General features: G+C 40.8%; 1 protein-coding gene across 1 annotated transcript in view; it reads left to right on the top strand.

Moving 5' to 3' along the window:
* The first annotated feature begins 1936 nt into the window (after positions 1 to 1936).
* The window catches only part of Uri1 (URI1 prefoldin like chaperone), a 58507-nt gene continuing 40130 nt past the window's right edge, over positions 1937 to 20313 (top strand). The window contains exon 1 of the mRNA XM_057763067.1: positions 1937 to 2383. Coding sequence (XP_057619050.1) covers positions 2273 to 2383 — 111 coding nt within the window. The 5' untranslated portion in view covers positions 1937 to 2272. The remainder of the gene's footprint in view (positions 2384 to 20313) is intronic.

The following is a 20313-nucleotide window of genomic DNA, read 5'->3' as shown; positions in this document are numbered from 1 at the left end:
TCAGATTCAACCAGGTTTATCTCACTTGTCTTAGGAGACACTTTCCTGGGGCAGCTGGCCTCATGCTTCTGGGAAAGGGAGGAAGGATACCACACAGCTAAACTGCATCCAGGAGATAACAGATCGAGGGTGATCCATTTCTAACTGTTATTACTGTCATTTTTCCTGTGATCTAAAATGCCTGCAGGGGTGTGGGGGGTGAGAAGTGGGGGGCTCGCCAGTGGCGAGAACCCTCTGCTCTAACTGCACATATCCCAGCTGAACTCGAATCTGACTGATAGACTCAGCAGGGCTTCCCCAGGCTTTCTGGAGGATATTATGTATCTCCTGCTTGTTACTTCTTTTATTTTTGCTTGCTTTCCCAGTATTGTTCCTCTAATTAGTTCTGCCGGGTGTTTTAAGGGCTGATTTGGTATTTTGTAATCCTATCTGCCTCCTGCTATTTGTTCTTGTGCTTTTTCTTGATACATGCTTAATAAACACACTCAAAAAACTAAAGCATGAATATCATAGATCATTTTCTGTATGGAATGCTGTTTCAGAGGGTTCAGTCGGTTATGGTAGAGAGGCATGGTCTGTCTGTCTCTGTTTACTTCTCAGCTAAACAAGAAACAGAGAGTGAGCGAAGTTACCAGAGATGGGATACCCACAAAGACTCACCCCCACTGATCCACTTCCTTCACTTAGGTTCTACATCCTAAATTTTCAACAATCTTGCAGTTGGGGATCAAGTACTGAAACATATATGTGGGGTCGGTTCATATTCAGAGTAGAGCACCAGAGCAGCCGCTCCTGAGGTCACTGAGGCTGAGGGATGCTGCTGATGGCGGGAGGGTAAGAAGAATGTTTGGATCCTGACTGTTTCAGAAGTGGCTGCGTCTGCAGGGAGGGAGGAATTCCAGTTTGCCACCTTCCCCAGGTGGTCCCTGCCTTTCCTTCTTTGCTGCAAATGAAAAAAAGGTGGATGTGGACTTGGGAGCTGGGACGGAAATGGGGGGTGGGGCAAACAGACCCATAGAGGGCCTGAATTCTGCAGGTGCCTACCGGTCTGTCTATTCCTAGACAACAACACTAAATGAACAGTAGTGGGCCTATAGGCAGGGCTTGGGGTAGACTTAAGACACTTTGGCCGGTTCTACTTAGTGAGGTCGACCGGAGGACTACCATCAACAGAGGCCACACTGGAGGACAAAGAGCATCTAAGAGACTTATTTATTTTTCAGACAAGGTTCCACTGCATAGCTCTGGCTGACCTGGAACTTGTTATGTGGCAGACTGGCTTCAAATATACAGATATCCACCTGCCTCTGCCTTCTGAGTGCTGGGGATTAAAGGCATGCACCATCACCCCCAGTCCACTAGTTTTAAAACAGTAAGTGGAACAGGGAAGGTATTTAGCTCAGTTGGTAGAGTGCTTGTCTAGCAAGCCCCAAGTCTTGGGTTTGGTCCACACAGCTAACCAAAACAAAACCAGAACCATAAATACGTGGGACAAAGCAGCAGCTACCTGTGAAAAATGTGTTAAATGGTGCATACGTAGTAACATAGTAATATTAATATAGCAGCTTAATATATATAAGGAAAAATTGTAATGTGTGCGGTAATTAATACATACGCAAAATACAGTTGCATATTATGCATTTTAGCTCATTAAAACACATTAGCTCATTAAAAAGGCATGGGAAAGAGTTGAATTCGATAAAATTAAATGAGTTTATGAAACAGCCTCAGTGCACGAATTAAGTTCCTACCACCACAGGCTGCACTGAGTGAGCAGGGGACTGGCAATCCAGCCGCCCTGCTCCTCAAAGCCGAGCGCGCTTCCAGAGCCGCTCAGTCTCCGCCCCGCCCCTCGGTCCGCCCCCACTATAGCCCCGCCCATCGGGCGGGGCCTGAGCGATTCCCGGCGTGCTGCGCGGGCGGGGCGAAGGGCGGAGCGTGCGCGGAGGCGCGGAGGAGGCGCGGCTGCTGCGGGACGCTTGGCACGGCCCCGACTGCGGGAGTAGAGTGTGGCGCTTTTGGTGTAGGGCCTGCTGCTCCGAGGCGGCGGCGGCGGCAGCGGCGGCGGCATGCGCGTGTGAGATGAGGCCTCGGGTAGCCCGGACGCGAGCAGCGGCCCCCGGGGCAGCGGCGAAAGCGAGCGCGGCCTCTTCAGAGCGCGGCGCACGGTGCATGAGGGCGAGCGCGCGGGCGCTGGGCAGCCGCCGGCCACGCCGCCTCTATAAACACTTGTTTAGGACTTGTTCGCCTCGCTGAGGCCGCGGCGCCGGGCATGGAACCCCCGCCCGAGCCGGAGCCAGAGCCCCAGTCCCTTTCCGAGGCCTCGGCCGCCGCGCCGCTGCGCGCCCCAGAGGTGGCGCGGCTCCGCGAGGAGCAGGAAAAGGTAACAGGCCGCGCTAGGTTTCCGTCCTGGCCGGCTTCCGCCTACGGCCGCGACGGAGGCAGCCTCTAAGGCGGCCACGCGGGAGCTGCGCAGCCTCGGGCCTGCGGGGAGCCGGGGGGGGGGGGGGGAACTTTTGTCACGTGCATTTGTTGTCTTTTGTCTGGAGTCCTTTGACCTTCACCAGGAGGGGTGCGTGGGGATTACCGAGGATGCAGGGGGATGAGGCAGTCTGTTGACCCTGAACTGAGAGCAAGTATTGAAGCTAAATGCAACTCGAGAGCCTGGAAACTTCCATTTTTTAGTGGGGGGGATTGCACTGTAAACACAAGTGGTCACTCCTTTTACCTCTTAGCTCTATGGCTTGAAAGTTGCTAAAACACACACATAGAAACGCGTGCGCGCACGCACGGACACACGATTCTCATTTCAGCGTCCAAGTTTGACTACGTTAGTGATGATGCACTTCCTGTGCATTTCCAGCTTTGGGGTTTAGTAGTCGAAAAGACAGAGGCCTTTCTGTTAAATTTTAACTTCAAGCATATAATAACGAGGTTTCTCAGAGGAGAGGAACATGCTTTCCATCGCCAATGGGATTCTTGTGTAAGGAAGTGGGCTCGAGTTAAGAACTACGACTTCATTGGGTCAGTATGAAAAAGTCCTGTGGGCCCCGGCGGTGGTGGCGCACACCTTTAATCCCAGCACTCAGGAGGCAGAGGCAGGCGGATCTCTGAGTTTGAGGCCAGCCTGGTCTACAAGAGCTAGTTCCAGGATAGGCTCCAAAGGTACAGAGAAACCCTGTCTCGAAAAAAACCAAAAACCAAAAAAAAAAAAAAGGCCTGTGGGTTCAGTAGTTTTTCAAGTTGATTCCCTCTCTTGAAGTGCCTTGAAGTTCTTTGAAAAGCGACATTTAATTTGCTTAAAACGTCCCATGTCATATTAAGAGATATCATGTATTATTAAGGTTTAGGAAGTTGCATCAGAACCATCAAAATTTGAGAAGCTCCATTTTTTTATATTTAAAAATTTTTATTTTAAACTTTATTCATGTTACTTATTTGTAATTTATTCCTTGAGAATTTTGTACATGTATATACAATCAATTTCCTGCCTCCAACTTACATTCCCTGCAACACACCCCCCTTCCAAAACTCATGCCTTTTTTGTTGTTGTTTTTAATTTTTTGTAATAACGCAGTCCAGCTAGTGCTTCTTGTAAGTGCATGGGTAGGACCATCCACTGGAGCACAGGCAACACACTAGCTGCTGTCAGTCAGTAGCTCTTCAGTTAGGGGTGGGGCCTCGTGAGTTCTCCCATCTAAGCTTGAAGTTTTTCTGTGAAGCCCAAACTTTTCTTAATGAATAGACCTATGTAAATGTCTATAAAACGTGATTACGATATACTGAGGTTAACTACACGAAGTATTTCATATCTCAAGAAATCCCTCTTGACTTGGAAACCACCTGTTAAATTGTAGTTTTTCCTACTTTGTTGACTTCCATTTTTTTTGTTTGTTTTGCATTAGACTTTCCATTTTTTTCCCAAATATATAATGCAGCTGTTAGGTTTTAAACTTGTTCTTCAAGGTGGAAGTTTAAAAGTTAATCTGGTTTAATGCAATTTAAGTTACAAGACAAACATTTACTTATTTATTTATGGTACTAGGTGAGTTAGGTTCCCCCCCTTTTTTTGTTCGTGTTTATGTTTGTTTTGTTTTTCAAGACAGGGTTTCTCTGTAGTTTTGGAACCTGTTCTGGAGCCCAGTCTGTAGACCACGCCAGCCTCGAACTCACAGAGATCCACCTGTCTCTGCCTCCCAAGTACTGGGATACAAGGCGTGGGCCACCACTGCCCGGCTCAGCCCACTTTTTAATTTTTGAAACAAGGGCTCTTTAAGTTGCCCAGGCTTGCACTCCCCCTATAGCCCAGTCTGGACTTAAAGCCTCCCAAGTAGGTGGAATTATACACTGTGACATCAGATCTGACTTCATCTTAATTTTTTAAAAAGAAACATTTAAAATAAAGGAAAAAATAGGTGGAAAGAAGAAAGGAAGAAAAAAAAATACCTAAATAAAGTCTTGTTATTTTGATAAAACAATTTACCTTTCTTGTGAAAATGTGAAATGGACCAGGGTAGATGGTGTTAGCACTGCCTTTAGTCCACACGGAAAACCCTTCTGCCCTCATAGTGTAAAGTGTGAGTAATGCTGACCAATATGTTTCCTCTTGTGTGTCATTTTTAAAAAGTAGATTCTGCTTTTTATTCTGATGATAGTGTGAGTGAAATACAAAGGGTACTTTTGGGGTGCTCTGAACAGCTTGCTCTTGTGGTTAGTATCATATTGAGAGTACCTGTGGCTATAAAATCCAGTGAGAGACTGGATATTTTCAGTGGTCATGGACCCCAGTACCATTGTCATTCCTGTCTTGTGTTAATATTAATTTAACATATGAAATAAATGTGCATATATGTTTTGGTTATGTGAAATGCCTCCTAGTGCATAATAAAGCCCTTCAGTATTTACTTAGCAACTGTTTGCTTATTAGAAATAATCTGCATGGGTGGACAAGAGATTCCCAAGGCCTTAACAAAATATACTGGTTAGATAGCTGTGTTTTTGTTTTTTTTCTTTGTTTGTTTTTTTTAGATTTATTTATTATGTATACAACATTCTGCCTCGATGTATGCCCGCACACCAGAGGAGGGCGCCAGATCACAGTACAGATGGTTGTGAGCACCCATGTGGTTGCTGGGAATTGAACTCAGGACCTCTGCAAGAGCAGCCAGTGCTCTTACCCTCTGAGCCATCTCTCCAGCCCAGTGGACCAGGTTTTATCCTTTTCTCCTGGTTGGTCCTGGTTGATACTGGGGCACGGAATCAAAGAATGAAAAGTTGGCAGCTTGAAGAAAAGGCTAACGGCATGAATGACAGTGTCTGAGAAAAGGGGCAGGCTCAGGGTTAAGTATATTAATAATCTTCATGTATGGAATCAGTGGTGAGAACAGTCAGCCCCTCACCCCCCTCTTAAAATAACTTGTATTAGCTTGTATTAGTCCTTTTTTTTTTCTTTCTTTTAAGACAATGTTTCATGAGCCATTCTGGCCTTGAACTGGGATGTCCATGATCTCCTTCCTGATCCTGCTGCCTCAGCCTCCCCAAGTAGGTGTCACTGGGGCTTTTATTCCTTCTGTCTTAGCCTCTAGGGGCTGGGACTAAGGGTATATGCAGCCAGTAGTCTTTATTTTTTAAGTTAAACTGTTAGGTTGGCATTCAAAGTCATGATGGGTTTTATTATTGCCTCTTTATCTTTCATTCTCCTCTATCCTTTATTGAGCTGGCAAAAAGGCATTTAAGAAGAGTTTCTCTGCATTTGTTTAGAATGGAAGAAACTTGGATGTTGTATGATGGAGGGGTGGCTAAATAATCATGCATATGTTGAACAGGCATGCAAACTGTAGAACAGTGGGTATGATGTGGGTCCTGTTTTGCTTAGGCATTTATATAAATATTCACTTTATATAAAAGTTGCCACGAAGGATAATGGTAGCATTTTCCTCCAAAAGTTTGTAAAGTTAGAAGATTTCAGTTTTTTAATAAAGGTGTGGAAATTTAATTTTTGTGCATACATGTTTATTATAATAGCCTTAATTACTAACCAGTTTCTAAGATTGAAAAATAAGTATTGGCTGGGTTTTGAATACTAGTTACATAGGTTTATTTCCTAGTATTCATTTAATGTTTTGAAAACATTTCCCAATTACTCCGTTTTTATTTTTCCTTTTCTCCTTAAAGATACTGTTTGATATTTCTGACAAAAGATAAAAGAAGAGAGAAACTCAGATTATCTTTTGTTTTGTTGTATTTTATTTTGTTTTTTGTTTATGTAGCCCGGATCGGCTTTGATCTTGTTGCAGTTCTCCTGCCTCAGCCTCCCCAGTGCATCATGTAGATCAGTCTTGTGAGCCACGTGTATAAAGATTTGATAGAAAGGTGTCTGCTACACAGAGCTTATGCAGACTGGATTTCCCTCCTTTCCAGTGTGGTGAAGTATTTCCAGTTCTTATGCCCTCCCGCCTTCCCTAACATCAGTGGCAGTGATGAGGTATTGCAGGCTGCTCTGCACAGGTTTCTTGAATGAAAGTCTTGCCAAATTTGCTTCTTTGGAATTAGTATTATGTTGAAATTTTGGTTTCTTGGTTAAGGCCATATTTCTGGGATAGCTGTTTCATATTTCTAGATAACATGTTTTAGTAGTAAAGTTACTGAGATTTTATTATCTAAAAGAACAGGGGTGCAATGTGTTTCCATAGGCTCATTTTCAGGACAGCAGTAAGTAAGGCTGGGAAGATCAGTAGGGTAAATTCTTTGTCACTGAGGGCATGAGGTAATTATCGCTTGGAGTTTTGAACTGGCGAATACTGTCCTTATACTAGAATCTTGGAGAATTAAAAGCAGTGGAAGTGAATATTTTAATCTTTTCTTAAAGCAGAACATCTACTTTAGCTTAATGGAAGATTTTCATTTTTGTGTTGGTTTCCTGTTGGTTTAAGGAACTCTGTCAACTGGGTAGACACCAGTAATTGGAATCCAAGTCACAGGATTCAGTCACCTAACACTGCCAACGAGGTGTGCTGAGTTCACAGTTTCAAATGAAGATGTCACTCTAGTGAAGAAAACGTAGAAGGCACGTTTACTTGTCTGATGGTAGTGATTGATGAGGATAAGCAGAAAAGTTCAGGGAGGCAAGGACTGGTGGGGAATGCCCCTTATATAAGTAACGTGTCAGGGTGTAGTGCAGTTTCATAGATGAGAAGCCCCAGTATGTGGGCATGAGTCTGTGTGGAAGACATTTTGAAGACAGTTTTATGCAGATGGTAGTGAGTCAGGCTGAGAGCACTGCCAGGTCTCTTCACTAAGGGTTTTGAGTTTTATTTTTGCTAGAGGAGAAGCGACTGAAACATGTGGTCTTTTTTTTTTTTTAATTTATTTATTTATTATGTATGCAATATTCTGTCTGTGTGTACACCTGCAGGCCAGAAGAGGGCACCAGACCTCATTACAGATGGTTGTGAGCCACCATGTGGTTGTTGGGAATTGAACTCAGGACCTTTAGAAGAGCAGGCAATGCTCTTAACTTCTGAGCCATCTCTCCAGCCCTGAAACATGTGGTCTTTAAGTATCCTTTAGTCATGCATGTGAAAAGAGTGGGAGGGCCAAGCTCACATTTCAGGGAGTCTGTTCTGTCTGTGCCAGGCGTGGTGGTGGATGGTTATGCAGTCTCCATGAGCTCTCTCAGTTTTCTAGTAGAATAATTTAGGCTGTTTATACTTTTTGCCTAGACTTCTCATGGGGTATGTATGTCTTTGGTGCTGCCTGCATTGCTGTTTTCAGAAGTGGTTAAACCAATTTACATGCATGCCAGCTGTGGTACACAGCCCAGCTTCTCTACATTTTAATTACTTATACCTTAGGTGTTGTCCTTCTCTTTCATAATTGCTACTCATTCCAGTGATTAGTGAGGTTGATTATCTTTTCAAGTGTTTTTGAGCGGTTTTGACTTTTAACTTCTTCCAAGGAAAATAGCCAGAAGTTGCCTTTTCACTTTCTGTGGATTTTTGTCTTATTCTAGTTGATTCATAGTAACTGTTCATACATTTTTTAATTATTTTTTTTGTTTATTTTGCATACTGACCACAGTTTCCCCTCTCCTGTTCATATGTTTTTGATATGAGTACATTTTCAGTTATGGATTATAAATTTCTTGCTGATCTGAGTCTTGAGTTAACATTCTATAATCTTGTCCTTTGATGACCTACAATTCTTGATTTTATGTCCTTTGTAAATTAACCTGTTTGTTTGCTTGGGAACCCAAGGTTGTGCTCATGTAGGCAAGCTCTCTACTGCTGAGCTACATCTTAGTTCTGTTTGTTCTGGGCATATCCTTGTCACACCAACTTGCATGTTGAGAGCAGATATCTGTTCATTATTGATTTGGGTACACTTAGGGGATTGACGTGGCTCACTTCTTCACCTGGGATGGTTGTGTTTTCACTTCCTTGTCATCTTGGTTATGACAGGTGATAGGTGTGATTTCTCAAGTCTGTTCTGATGGCTTTTCTTTTGTAGCCAGAATTCTTCTGCTGTAATCATTATGGCTTCCTAAGTTATCCCTCCCAAAGTTATTTATTATTACTCTGTATGTGTTCACATATGTATGCTTTGATGTATATGTGAGGTCAACACCATTGTGGAGTTTGTTCTCTCCGTCTACCTATTTGTAGGTTCTAGAATGGAACCCAGGTGGTCATGCTTTCCTGGCAAATGCTTTTAACCTGCTGAGACATCTCACTGGCCCTAGAAATTCTCTCAGTACCTGGCAGTGTAAATTTAGTGATAGTTATTCAGGATTGCTTTGTCTCTTCTAATCGTTACGCCTTTTTTTTTTTTTTGTAGCACAAGTAATAAAAACCCAGAGACAGATATTGGGGTTCAAGCTGAAGATCAGAAAAGCAAAGAGGCCAAGCCACTGGAGAGTTTTTACCTCCACCAAGGCTCAGACCAAGGATGATTTTGTCCTCCGAGTGACCGTGGACTGCAGTGAGCTCTTGTCTCCTGCCTTATATACCTAGTGCTGGGAGCACCTTTGTGTGAATTGTTTCTCTTTTAAGATAGATTCAATCTTGTGTAGCCCAGGGTGGCCTTGAGTCCTGGAATCAAAGCTGTGTGCCACCACTCCCTGGCCTCTAGTGCCTTAGCTCTGCACTCTCGTCTTCAGGGAAGCTTTATTTATTAAAACACAAATAAAATATCACTATACTTTCTGATTATTTTCCTGCCTTTGGTGCTGCTAGGATCTCTAGTGTAAGAGCTAATGTAGCTTATATAGTGGACCTTAGGATTAACTATCTAGAATAACCATTAAAGACTGAGGTGATGTTTTTGTGGGTATTTCTGCTTTTTGACTTTTGGTGGTGCTGGAGATGGAACCAAGTGTCTTGTGCTTGCTAGACAAGTGTTTTACTATGGAGTTACATCCCTTAGTGCTTTTTAATTTTCTATTTTGAGACAGAACTTTACTAGTTACCCCAGGTTAGTTTCAAACTTCCAATCCTGTCTCTGCCAAGTCGGTGGATTATAGACATGTACCAGTACCCCAGTTAATACAACAGCTTTCTGAGAGCTTTAATGATTGAATACTCAGGTTTAGAAAATGCTTTTTTTCTGAGTTGAAAATCTATGAGTAACTTATTGAAAGGAGTCTGATAATTCTGATATTGACGTTGTTTTCTCTTTGTTTTGAGACAGGTCTTCCAGTATAGCCCAGGCTGGCCTGCTTTTAAACCCATTTGTATCTTCAGGGTTTTTGCCTAGCTTTGGTGTTAAGCTTAAAGACTTACCAAGAAGAAGTAGCAGAATTTAGAGCTCTTCATTCCAGCCATCTTAGTTCTTGTGGATAGTTTTGCCATCTAAACCACTTATACTTCAGTGATACTGGCCTATGACTCTTACCATTGTGTCCTAAACCCTTTGATATCTGCCCTCAGAGGCTGTAGCCAGAAACATAGATAGCTGCTCCATGCTACCTTCCTTCTCTAGCAATCTCTAGCTTGCTTTCTCTTAGGAGTCATGTATTCTAGGTCTGTCATGCAACTGAGATCATCTATCTGTACTAAGCTTTTGGCTTATTTCTCTTGACACCGTCTCCAGGTTTGTGTTGGGTTAGAACTTAATCTCCTTGTCACAGAATAATATTCCATTGTGCATCTGTGGGTCATTTGGTTTCCTTTAATCTGGTAGACGTTCAGGTTCTTTCTGCCCTTTGGTTGTTGTGAACAGTGTTATTCTGTCTCCGTTTTCAGTTCTTTGGCATTTGCGCCTGGTAATAGAGTGGTTGAATCCTGTAGTAGCGGGAGTCACTGCACTGTTTTCCATAGGAGCTGTGCGTCATATTCCCTCCAGCAGTATATGAAAGTGCAGTCTCTGACATCCTTGTCAACACTTCTTCCACCTTTTCAGCTATAGCTGTCTTAATAGGCTTGAAGAGGAATCTGTGCTTAAATTTCCTGTTTCTCTAATGACTAAGGATGTTGCCCAACTCTTCACATGCCTGTTGTCCATTTGTGTGTCCACTGGAGAAATTTCTATTGATATCCCTTGCCTGTATTTTAATTGATTTGTCATTTTGTTGTAAGAAAAATTCTTTATATCTGGATAGTAAACTCTAGTATGTAATTTACATATTTTTCCTGATTTCTTTGTTTATATTTTTGATAGTGTCCTTTAATGCACAGAAGTTTTAAATTTTCTTTTAGGTTTTTATTTACTCTTGTATGTGTTTGTGCCGTAGCATGTGCATGGAGGTCAGAGTCTACCTTTGTGGAGTCTTTTCTTTCTGTGGGTTCTGAGGCTTGAGCTTGGGTTGCCAGGTTTGTTCATCGAGCACAACTTTACATTGAGCCACCTTGAAACCCTAAAATGCAGGATTTTCTCTATAGTTTCTTTAGCTCTTCCAGAATGGACTCTTCTGAGATGAACTTTTGTATTGTGTTGAGTTTAATAGTATTTACTTTTTAATCTCTCACTTTTGTGATATATAAAACATTACATGGTTCAAAGTCACAACTATGTAAGAAATTTATTTTCACCTATCTGCCCTTATAGATAACTATTTTAATTTATTTCTGATTTACCTCATTGTGTTCCCTCCTTTAAACTAAACAAGTATAATTATATGCCCCTTTATCCCATCCTTCCTCCTTACACAGAAGGTAGCACAGTCTGTTTAGCTTCTTGTTTATCTTATTAAGTGTAATACCTGGGATTGTTCTAGCTCCTAGAGATACCTTAGCCTATTTTATAGTTGTCTAATACGCTACCATATAAGAAATCATTATTTTCTGTTACTGAACTTTTAAATTTAATTTTCATGTTATCAGTATTTATTGTACAAAGTTATAAAATAACAGGTTTCACTGCCATTTCCCTCCTTTATATAATGTACTTTTCTCTGTCTCCTTGACTACCTTCTTGTGTGTTCCCATTCCTTTCCTCTTCCCCAATAGTCTCCATTCTGCTTTGGTGTCTTTCTCTGACCCCAATCTGTAGTTTCCATATGAAAAAAAAAAAACCCAAACCCCACAAAAGCTGTGTAAAATTTGTCTGACTGGCCTGTTTTGTCTAACATGATGATACCATACATTTTCTTGCAGACAACATGATTTTTTTTCTTCCTTAGTGCTGAATAGTGTCTTTTTTGAGACAGGGTCTGCCTGTGTAACTAAGGATGACTTTTAAGTCTCTGATCTTCCTCTTCACTTCGAGAGTTCTTGAATTGTAGGTTTATGCCTGCATGCCTGGTTTCATGGTGTCTTGGACATTGAACTCAGGGCCTTGCATGGTGGTGCAAGCGAGCTACATCCAATTGAGCTACATCCTTACCTCTAATAGTATTTTTAGGTACCGTTTTCTTCATTCAGTCATCTGTTGATGACCACACTGACTCCATGTCTTGACTGTTGTGGCTAGTGCAGCAGTAAAGGCTAAGTATGTATCTTTTATATGCTGTCTTTGATTCTTTGGTTACATACCCAGAAGTGGCATAGTTGGAACATGATTTTTTTTTTTTTTTGGTGTGTGTGTAAGTATAATCTCAATGCTTATTCCTATAGTGGTTGCACTAATATACATTCTCACTAACTATGCCTACCCCCCTCAGCATTTGTTTTCTCAAAAAAAATTTATTACTTATTTGTGTGTGTGTGTCTGCATGAATTTACATGCACCACATACATGCGGGTGGCCTTGGAGGCCAGAAGAAGCTGTTGGATCCTGTGGAACTGGAGTTATAGGCAATTGTGAGCCACCCAGTGTGGGTGCTGGGAACTGAACTGAGATCTCTGGAAGAATAGCTAGTGCTCTTCCCTGCAGAGTCATCTCTACCCGTATTGATAGTATGTATAACAAGTATTTGGAAGAATTTGTTAATGGAATGGTCTGGGCCTCGTACAGTTTCTAGAGATTGGAGATTTAAAAACATAGACAAGTTTGTTTTTTAAAGGGCTATTCAGGTTTTCCATTTCTTACTGTGTAAGTTTAGGAAAGTGATTGTGTGTGTGTATGTCTGTAGTAAGGGGGACCTGCTTGTTCATCCCAGCCGCCCAGCTAAGCCCTGACATAACCACACAGAAATTGTATTAATTAAATCACTGCTTGGCCCATTAGCTCTAGCTTCTTATTGGCTAACTATTACATTAATTTATTAATCTGTATATCGCCACATGGCAGCGGCTTACTGGCAGAGATTCTAACTGGCGTCTGTCTTAGGCGGATCCATGGCATCTCTCTCCGCCTCTTCTTCCCCCAGCATTCAGTTCTGTCTTCCCTGCCTACCTAAGTTCTGCCCTATCAATAGGCCAAGGCAGTTTCTTTATTAACCAATGAAAGCAACACATAGACTGCTGGAAGCAAAGACCTGTATTTTGAGATCTGCATTTTGTTTACAGCCATCTTAAGTTCACAAGTTCTGGACCTAGGACATTAGCCTAGTGAGACCTGCAGGCACCAGGCTTCCTTTGTTTGTCAACAATCACAGACCCTCAGTATTTACTTATCAGCTAGGGATGTCTCCAGGCCTGAATTCCAGCAGACCTGACATACCTCCTCCCCCTTGCCTGTTTGCTATATAACAGCTTCTGAGGAAATATTAAACGGCGGTTTGATCAGAAATACTGTCTTGCCGTCATTTCTTGTGTCTCTTGCTCTTCTATTCCTTTCCCCTAGGTTTATTAGGGACCCCTGTTTGTATCCCGCTGGACGGGATAACAGATAGAAGGACACCATTTTCCCTTTTTGTGTGCGTGTGTGTATAAATATAAAGTATATTTATACAATATAATATCTCATACATATGATATTATTTCCTGTCTTTTTAAAACCAGTAGTTTGAAGTGGTCTTTAAAAATTACTGTTATTGCCAGGCGGTGGTGGCGCACGCACTCGGGAGGCAGAGGCAGGCGGATCTCTGTGAGTTCGAGTCGAGCCTGGTCTACAAGAGCTAGTTCCAGGGCAGGCACCAAAAGCTACGGAGAAACCCTGTCTCGAAAAAAAAAATTACTGTTATTTATAATTTTATTTGTCTTCCTAGGAGTTTATCAGGCAATGAAATTGTCTCAAGGATCAACTTTTAGCTTTGTTGATTTTTCTATTTTGTAAATATGCTTTCTCCTTCATAAATTTCTGCTTTTAATTTTTCTTTAAGGTTTTTCCCCCCTTGTTTTTAAAAATCATTAGTATCTACTTTTTGTTAGGTCTTTTGCATTTTGCTCTTTTCTTATTACTTTAGGTAGCTCACATATATAATCTTACTGTGGTCAAAGAACATAAAATTGCAAAGTTAGAATTTGATTCTTGTTTTATGGGTGAATGTATGGTCTTTTCTTGGCAAATACTTTTTTTCTTTTTTTTTTTGCAGATAAATTTAATTCCTTAGTTTTTGAGTTCAGTATCTCTTCTGCTAGCTCCAGTTGGTTGAATGTTTTGTTCAAGTACTTTATGGCCATTTTTTCTGGTACTTTGGGCTGTCAAGAGATGTGTATCATCAACTTCATTATTTTTATAAAGCTGTAATGTTCACTGTGTAAAGTTTAGGATTGTTGTAACTCCTGGTCAGTGGACTTCTTTACCATTTTGAAATTTTATTTTACCATCTTTGAAGATGTTCTTGTTTTCATATTGCCGTTATTAGATATTAGTATGTTTTCTGTGATGTCATTTTTAACTTCAGTATTCGTTTGAAGTATGTTTCTTAAAATAGCATGTAGTTGTGGTTTCAATTTTCGGTTGACATCTTTTTCTTTTAGAGCAGTTATGTCTAAATACTATTGGAATTTATCATTTTTCTATTTTATTTTTTATTTTAAAATTTGTGGTAAAAAGGACATCACTTGTCTTTAAGCCTTTTTTTTTTTTTTATTCTTAGAAAGCTAGACTGTGGCATTTAACAATAACTCTGTTTTCTATCCTATCCCCATCCACTGACAAACACCACTCTGCTTTTCTGTCTTTGAGTTAGACTAACCCGGGTAGCTCATGTAAGCTGTCATATAGTTTTGCCCTGTTTTCATTGGCTTGTTGGACTTGTGTAATATGTTCAAAGCATGTTTGTTGTAGCATTTATCATAGTCTCCCCTTTTGTTGTGTGTGTATGATGTGTACCTGTGTATACCTTTCTATGTGTTTATGAATGTGGCTATGCACATGCCATGGTGTACTTGCAGAGGTCAGGACAACTTCAGGTGTTGATCCTTGCCTTCTACCTTGTTTGAGACAGTGTCTGTTTGCTGTGAGGTGCTGAATATGTAGGGTCCAAGGAAACGCTGAAGACCCCAGTCTCAAATAGTATGTAACAATAAAGAGCGATTATTATACCAGTATATGTGAGGTTCTTCACCTGTACAAAATGGTGACGACCCTGAGAGGAGCATGCAGGCTCCTTTTAAGGACAGCTAGGGGAAATTTAGGAACAGTTAGGTCACTTCAAAAATGATGGGTTAAGTTACATTAGTGTACCTTTAATTGGTTTAAGTTTAGTTTTATCATTTTTGGACATACTTGCACAAGCTTGGTCAAGTTTGGCTGTGACTCAGAAGTGGGCTGCTGGATTTATCCTTGAGACATTGGTGAGGCTGGCTTAGGCCTTGTGTTGGTCTCTTTCTCATCCCTGTATTGTGGATAAATAGCCCTTTGTTGGGGGAGAGACTTGTTTTGATCTTCTCAGAGAACTGAAACCTAAATTTAGTTGTGAGAGTGAGAGAGTTTACCCCCTTCACATACACTAGACTAGCTGGCCTTTGAGATTCCGGGGATTCTCCTATCTTTGTCTCGTTGTAGAAGCCTAGGATTGCAGGTGTGTGTGTGTGTGTGTGTGTGTGTGTGTGTTTGAATTTTATGTGGATTCTAGAAATTCAAACCCAGGTCCTCATGGTTTTATGGCAAATGCTTTTACCCAATTGAGGTACCTTTCCAGCCTTGTCTGGGTTTTGAGACAGGATCTGGGAAGGAGGTCCCCGATCTCCTGGTTTGTTTTGAAAACTTTGTGTTTTAGAGTAGCCTGGGATTCATACTTCTGCCTTAGCATATCGGTGGCATATCCAGGTCTAGAATTAGTACTCCTTCTTAAGGATAAGCAGTATTTCATTGTATTCTACTGTGTATTAGAAGTTGTTTTATATGATACTTTTCTGTAAGCGGACACTTGTATTGCCTCCATTTTTGACGCTTGTGAATAAAGCTGCTATAGACACATTTATGCTGTATACTTTGGGTGCAGTCAGAAGTTAAAATGCTGTATCATAGAGCACATCTGTGTTTGGGGTTGAGGAGCTGCCTCATGACTTCTACAGTGACTCTACACTTTTACCTTTCCAGCAGCAGTTCTTAGTGGCTCCAGTTTTTCTGCATCCTCAACAATACTTGTTTTCTGTTTTGTCTTTTAAATGATGGCCAGCCTGATATATGAAGTGGTCTCTCACTGTCATTCTGTTTTATCTAGTTTCTTGTTGTTCCTTTACTGTTTCCCCCTTTATGCTGACTTTGGATTAAACATAACTTTATTGTTACTTTTGCCTATTAATGTCTTTTAATGGACCATTGAGGTACACTGTTAGTATTGTGTACTGTGTGTACCTTAATACTCAGTGTGCTACAAATTTATACTAGGTCTCTACTATCCGGGTCCAGCATGAATTCATGTACTTGCCCTACCTCCTTTTCTTTTCCTTTTACCTCCTCCTCATAATGATTGATTGAGATTGAGTTTCACTATATAGGTTTGGCTGGCCTGAAACTCAGAGATCTACTTCTGAGTGCTGGGATTAAAGGTTCAAGGCTCCCGTGGCTCCTACCCACATCTTGAATATTGTTTCCATACACTTTGATGGTGTGCATTTTGTTTATTGTAATGCTGTATTTAATTGTTGCACATGACGAGTACTCATCTTGACCCCCACCCCTGTGACCTGCATGACTTCAAGTTGCTCTGGAGTTTCTGCATGTGTGCTGCTGAAGAAAGCTCATTTGTGTTTCTGTTAATGAAGAATGAAAATCTGGTGTGGAATTCTCAGTTAACTGTTGAAAATCTTTCAGATTTTCCTTCATGTTGGAGAATGTCTTTGCTGTGCATATATTAGTAATGCTAGATTCTTCAGTTATATTTTTCAGCACTTCAAGATTTTATTTTTTTGTCTTCAGTTTCTGGCATTTTATGCAGAAGTTAGCTCTAACTTTAAGTTTTGTTGCTCCTTTGAAAGCTTATGCCATCTTTCTGGCCTCTCACCTCCAGCTATACCCAAACTTTCTTTTCTTGGTTTTCATCACTAACTATATTGTGTGTCCAGATGTTAAGAAATACTAACTTATGTTTTGCATAGTCTCTGTTTAATGTTGGCTCTGGTAATTTTAGAAACTTCAGTTGTGTGATTTTTCTTTTTGATTGTCTGTTTCTCTCCCTTCCTCCCCTTTCTGTCTGGTGAAAGAATTTAGGGCCTTGCACTTTTGCTTGGCAGGTGTTCTGCCGCTGAGCTAGAGCCACAGCCATAGCATTTTTATTTAAATTTAATTTTTTTCAAAAGCTATTTTCCAGTAAAAAATTTTCTGTCTTTTCTTAACTTTTCCATCTTTTCTTGTATCCTCTTTGACATGTGCATTCTAATTTTAGTACCCTGTCTTATTGACACCAGTGTCCAGATAGTTATCTTTTTGTTCTGTTTCCTTTCTTTTGCCTGCTCTCAGGTCATGTGCTTCTATTTTGTGGCATTGTAGTCATTTTGGGTTAAATGCAGGGTTGGTAGATGTGTCTGAAGATGGTGTCTTCCTTGGGAGAGGCCTCACCTGCCTTTAGATAGGCAGAGTATGAGGAAGCCAAGGTTAGCCTTCTCCTGGCAGGTGCTGAATGGAGTGAGGGCCAAGTGCCTGCTGCAGTGAGTGGTGTTAGTTTTAGTTCCTTTGGGACTTTGTCTGAGAGGACAGCTTTTTTACATTTCTTCGAACCTTCTGAACTCTTTAGTTTTTGTTTCATTTCTACCTCTTCCCAAAGGTTTGGTTTAGTTTTTTTTTTTTTTTTACATTTTTTATTTTTTTAGCCTTTTTAGCTTCAGGCTTTGACAGGTGTCCTTGAATGGAAACTAGCTTACATCTTCACAGGTCTCATTTTGTTTATTTGCTTTGTCAGACTCTGTTGCTTGCTTCTGTCCTCAGCTGTGGATGTCTGCTCAGGGCCAGCCATAATGTTCAACTCTTGCCTAGGCACAGAATTACCCAAAACCACATCATGGGGATCAGCTCTCGTTTCCCAGTTCCCTCTAAATTCCTAGTTCCTCTTCTATTACTTTGACAACTCTTGACTCCCTTTAAAAGTGTGATTTTCTTATTTATCTGGTGTCTCCAGTTCTTAGTGAGCTTTGAACTTGTATGACTAACTTAGTTTTCCAACAGTCTGACTGACAGTGGCGTATCTTAAAGTGCAGAATGGAATTTCAGATTGCCTTAATTTTGCTTTCGTTTTACTAGTACTCCCTCCCCTTTACTGTTTGTATTCATTGTTTAATGAATTGTTTCCTTTGAGTGTACAGGTAGGTATGTTATCCTAATCTGTGTGACAAGTTTCACCACACTGGCTGTCTTAAGTCAGTTGTAAACCACAGCAATGCTTGAAAGGAATTTCTGCAAAAATTGACTGTGAAGTCAGGGCGGTTTTTTGTGTGTGTGTGTTGCTTGCTTTCTTGCACATTTACTTTGTTACCTGCAGTTTCAGGTGTCTCCTGGTTGTGGAATGCCTCACCCTTCTAATTACTTCGGTTCTCACATCTGAAATGGATCAGTTGGTTTGGGTAGCAGCAGGCATGGGCCTTCTCCATTCTGGGGCTATATATGCTCAAAAGTGGGTTCTGTAAGGGCCTGTTTTTTTTTTTTTTAGTGGAAATAGTAGCTTTCCATAGAAAGGTATGCAAATGGACATGGAATGATGGATATTCCCAGTCAAGTAATAGGCATACAAGCTGTCCAGGCAGCCCTCAGATCCAGAAGTACAGTTCAGCCCCTTTGTAGTTATAAAACTTGCAAAGCACTGAGAACAGAGTTATCTTAGGTCTGTGAAATGGCCATACATTGTTGTAATGGGCTATGCAATACTCAGGTTTCATTGCACATGTTATATTTACAGGGGGCATTCAGTAACAGATTCTTTTCTTATTTGGAGACAGGGCCTTATGATTGGAAGATTAGTTATAGCTGAGGAAGACCTTGAACTTATTTTCTTTTTCCCAGTGCTGGGATTATGGGTGTGTATGCCCCCATCATTGGGTTGGGGATTCCATCTTGGGTCCCATTTATGCTAGGCAAGTGTTCTACCAAGTTAAATCTGCGTACTCTAAAATACACTAAGCTCTAAGTGTGAATAAAACCTGTTCCTGAAACTTTTGGCTTGTGGATTTCAATAATCCCAGGATCATGATAGTGCCTTCATTCTTAGAAGTGCTACTGATTGTAAATGTAAACATTCTCACAGTTTCCAGTACGAGAAAGGTGTGTGTTACCAGAGTACTTGGGGTTGTGAGAGGTAAATCATAAAAGGGAAAAGAGCCCTAAGCTGTAAGGAAGACAAACAAGGTATCAAGACAGGCACCAGGCAGGAGAGGTGAGGGGAGTGAGTGAGTGCTGGAAGAATATCTCCCAGTCCTGCATTAGAGAATTGAGGAAAGCTAACACTTTTAAGTAACATTTTAAGTGTTTTAAGAAGTGCTGTGGTGTAACAGCACTTATTTTTTTTACTTTTTTTGATCAATAAATTGAATGCTTTATACAACTTTATTTGTTTTAATCTTGTTAATGTACAGGCATTGGCACATTTTAAAAACAGACTACATAAACAGATCTTTCCTATACTCTAGGAAAGAAGAATGTCAGAAGTCAGCAAAGTGATAGACTTAAAGTGTTAAAACAGAAGGCACTTCACAAAATCTCTTCACTCAATAGTGATGCCCTTCACTTTATATGTGGCAGTGAATGTCTGAAAGAAACATAGATATAACTTTGTGGCAGTAAAAATATAAAGACAAATAAAATCTTCTGGGCAATGTTTTGGTGTGGTGACCTGAAGTCTGCTTTAACTTTTCTCTCAGGAGAAGCTACATTAGATGACAATGAAGGAGTCTGTGATTTGTTTGATGTTCAGATACTAAATTATTAGATTCCATGGAAACTTGGGACTCTTATCTACCTCTAACTGTAACATTGTAGAATTCTTAATAACCTAAGTATTTAAAATTATGAATGTAACACCATTTTAGTTCGAGTCTGAAATATTCTTCACTAACATTTACTTCACAAAACTTGAAAGGGCTCGGACTGTTTCAGGGGGGATGATTAACTGTCTACCAGCATGCCCCTCCAGTGATTATATTCAATTTCTTTCAAAGCTGAATTCTGGTGTAACAGCATTTAGAGAATTGGTGGTAGTTTCATTTTGGGTGTATGTCAACTATAAAGTTGTCCAAAGTTGAATTGTTTTTTTTGTTCCCCATGCTGGTTTTACTACAGCAACTCTCAGTCTATTGCTCTTTACTCTTGCTTACTACATCCTGACTCACTTGTATTTAAAAGATGAGTAATTTTCTGAATTTTTGTTTTTACAAACAAAGTCTTGCTGTGTTAGCCCAGGCTGGCCAGAAACTTTCCATACCCCTGTCTCAGCCTCCTGAGTACTGGGATTGCAGGCTTTGTGTTACCAGCGCAGCAAAGTTGTAATTGTTACTGATTTTGTTGAAAGTACACTTCCTTTATGCAGTTTTTGTTGTAAGGATACATAGCTCTCTCCTTAGTTGACAGCCTGCCATTTTAGAAAAGGTTCTTTCATCCTTTAGGATGCACTCAGGTGAC

Source organism: Chionomys nivalis, chromosome 2, assembly GCF_950005125.1.
Source record: "Chionomys nivalis chromosome 2, mChiNiv1.1, whole genome shotgun sequence".
Classification (NCBI taxonomy): domain Eukaryota; kingdom Metazoa; phylum Chordata; class Mammalia; order Rodentia; family Cricetidae; genus Chionomys; species Chionomys nivalis.
The sequence above is the reverse complement of the archived record's forward strand: the minus strand, read 5'-3'. Positions and strand labels throughout refer to the sequence as shown.